The sequence below is a fragment of the Etheostoma spectabile genome, unplaced genomic scaffold, assembly GCF_008692095.1.
Source record: "Etheostoma spectabile isolate EspeVRDwgs_2016 unplaced genomic scaffold, UIUC_Espe_1.0 scaffold512, whole genome shotgun sequence".
NCBI classification, from domain to species: Eukaryota; Metazoa; Chordata; class Actinopteri; order Perciformes; family Percidae; genus Etheostoma; species Etheostoma spectabile.
This window is the reverse complement of record NW_022605624.1, coordinates 180,884-182,585: the sequence shown is the minus strand read 5'-3', so window position 1 is coordinate 182,585 and position 1,702 is coordinate 180,884. Positions and strand designations below refer to the sequence as shown.

The following is a 1,702-nucleotide window of genomic DNA, read 5'->3' as shown; positions in this document are numbered from 1 at the left end:
CTTTTACTTGAGTAAAGACGTTAAATCAGTACTTCTACTTTTACCAGAATATTTCTTTAAAACAATTATCTGTACTTCTACTTGAGTACGGGAAGTGAGTACTTTTGTAATCTCTGGTGAAAGCCCACCACTCACACCTTCACAGTTGTGGCTTTTGCTGCCATCTATGACATTTAAAAAGTTGTGGTTTCACTACTGCAATAAGGAATCTCTTCATTTTTAAACTTTAGATATGATAAATGAGATATGATTGGCCTGAAATGTCTAGGCTTCTGTCTCTTTTTTAGTTTAGAAAACATCATGCAGGAATTGTTTTAAAGAAATGTTTAATGTACTGACTCAGCCTCATCACATTTAGTAAAGGTTGTTGCTACTTGTTTAACCCATCTTTTGGATTTTCTGGTTCTGATAAAAATGGTAAACAAGCCCGTAAACTCAAATCCAATGACTAGATATACTGTAACAGTGACAGGTGAATCTTACCTCCTCTTCCAGCTTGACCACTTTGGCCTGGGCGTTATTGAGTGCCTGATCTCTGATCTCAATGTGTCTCCTTTGGTCCTCTGTGGTTGAGCGAAGAGCGTTAAACTCCATCTCCATCTTCTCCTTCTCACGAAGCGTCTCTTTGTCTTGAATGCATGTACAAACACAATGTTTTCCTCCTTATTTTTGTAAAAAAGGTTATTGTTATGCACATCCTGAAATTACTTATGTTACACTTTAATTTATGCATAGATTAACTGTAACAGAAATTGATATAAGAACTATCTGATGTTTAGTGTTTTTTTTATACAATCCAGTCAGATGGATGAAAAAGTTGTCCAGACATTGACATCATGTCTGAAGAAAATGCTGCTGGGGGAGGCATGCTGAATGTCCCAGTGTGTGTGTGTGTGTGTGTGTGTGTGTGTGTGTGTGTGTGTGTGTGTGTGGTGTGTGTGTGTGTGTGTGGTTGGTGTGGTGTGTGTGTGTGGTACTCACTCTGCGCAAGCAGCTGGGATATGGTTTTGCGGTTGTCCTCTGAGCCGTCACACTCTTTAGCAGCTAGCTGCTTATTGGCTGTCTCCATGCGCTCTTTAAAACAACACACAAAACACATGCTCAGAGTTGAGACAAACACACTAAAATAAGCTTTGCTCTCTTAAAGCTTATCTGTATGAGTTTCAGTAACTTCTTTATTATTTCAAGGTTATGTAAAAATAAAAATTACTTGCATCAAGAGTGTATAAAATATCAGCACACTGTGATTTTGTTGAAAATAATTAAATTATAATATTTATGAGAATTAGAATTTATATTATGGCAAGAACTAATCAGGTAAGTAAAGAGAAACAAGTGGCAATCATTACTTTAAGAAATGACGGTCAGTCGGTCCGGAAGATTGTGAAAACTTTGAATGTGTCTCTAAGTGCAGTCGCAAAAAACCATCAAGCGCTACAAAAAAACTGGCTCCCATGAGGACCGCCCCAGGAAAGGAAGTCCATCTGAGTCACCAGCCTCAGAAATCTCAAATTAAAAGCAGCTCAGATTAGAGACCAGATGAATACCACACAGAGTTCTAGCAGCAGACACATCTCTAGAACAACTGGTTAATGGAGACTGTGCGAATCAGGCCTTCATGGTCAAATCGCAGCTAGGAAACCACTGCTAAGGAGAGGAAACAATCAGAAGAGATTTGTTTGGGCCAAGAAACACAAGGAAT

At 38.5% G+C, this 1,702-nt stretch overlaps 1 protein-coding gene across 2 annotated transcripts in view; it reads right to left on the bottom strand.

The window, feature by feature from the left end:
* Positions 1–1,702, bottom strand: part of amot (angiomotin) — an 84,856-nt gene that overhangs the window by 24,494 nt on the left and 58,660 nt on the right. For both annotated transcript variants that reach the window (XM_032511900.1, XM_032511899.1), the window contains 2 exons: positions 982–1,074; positions 484–629 (listed from right to left, as the gene is read on the bottom strand). In XM_032511900.1, the coding sequence (XP_032367791.1) occupies positions 484–629; positions 982–1,074 (239 nt within the window). The remainder of the gene's footprint in view (positions 1–483; positions 630–981; positions 1,075–1,702) is intronic.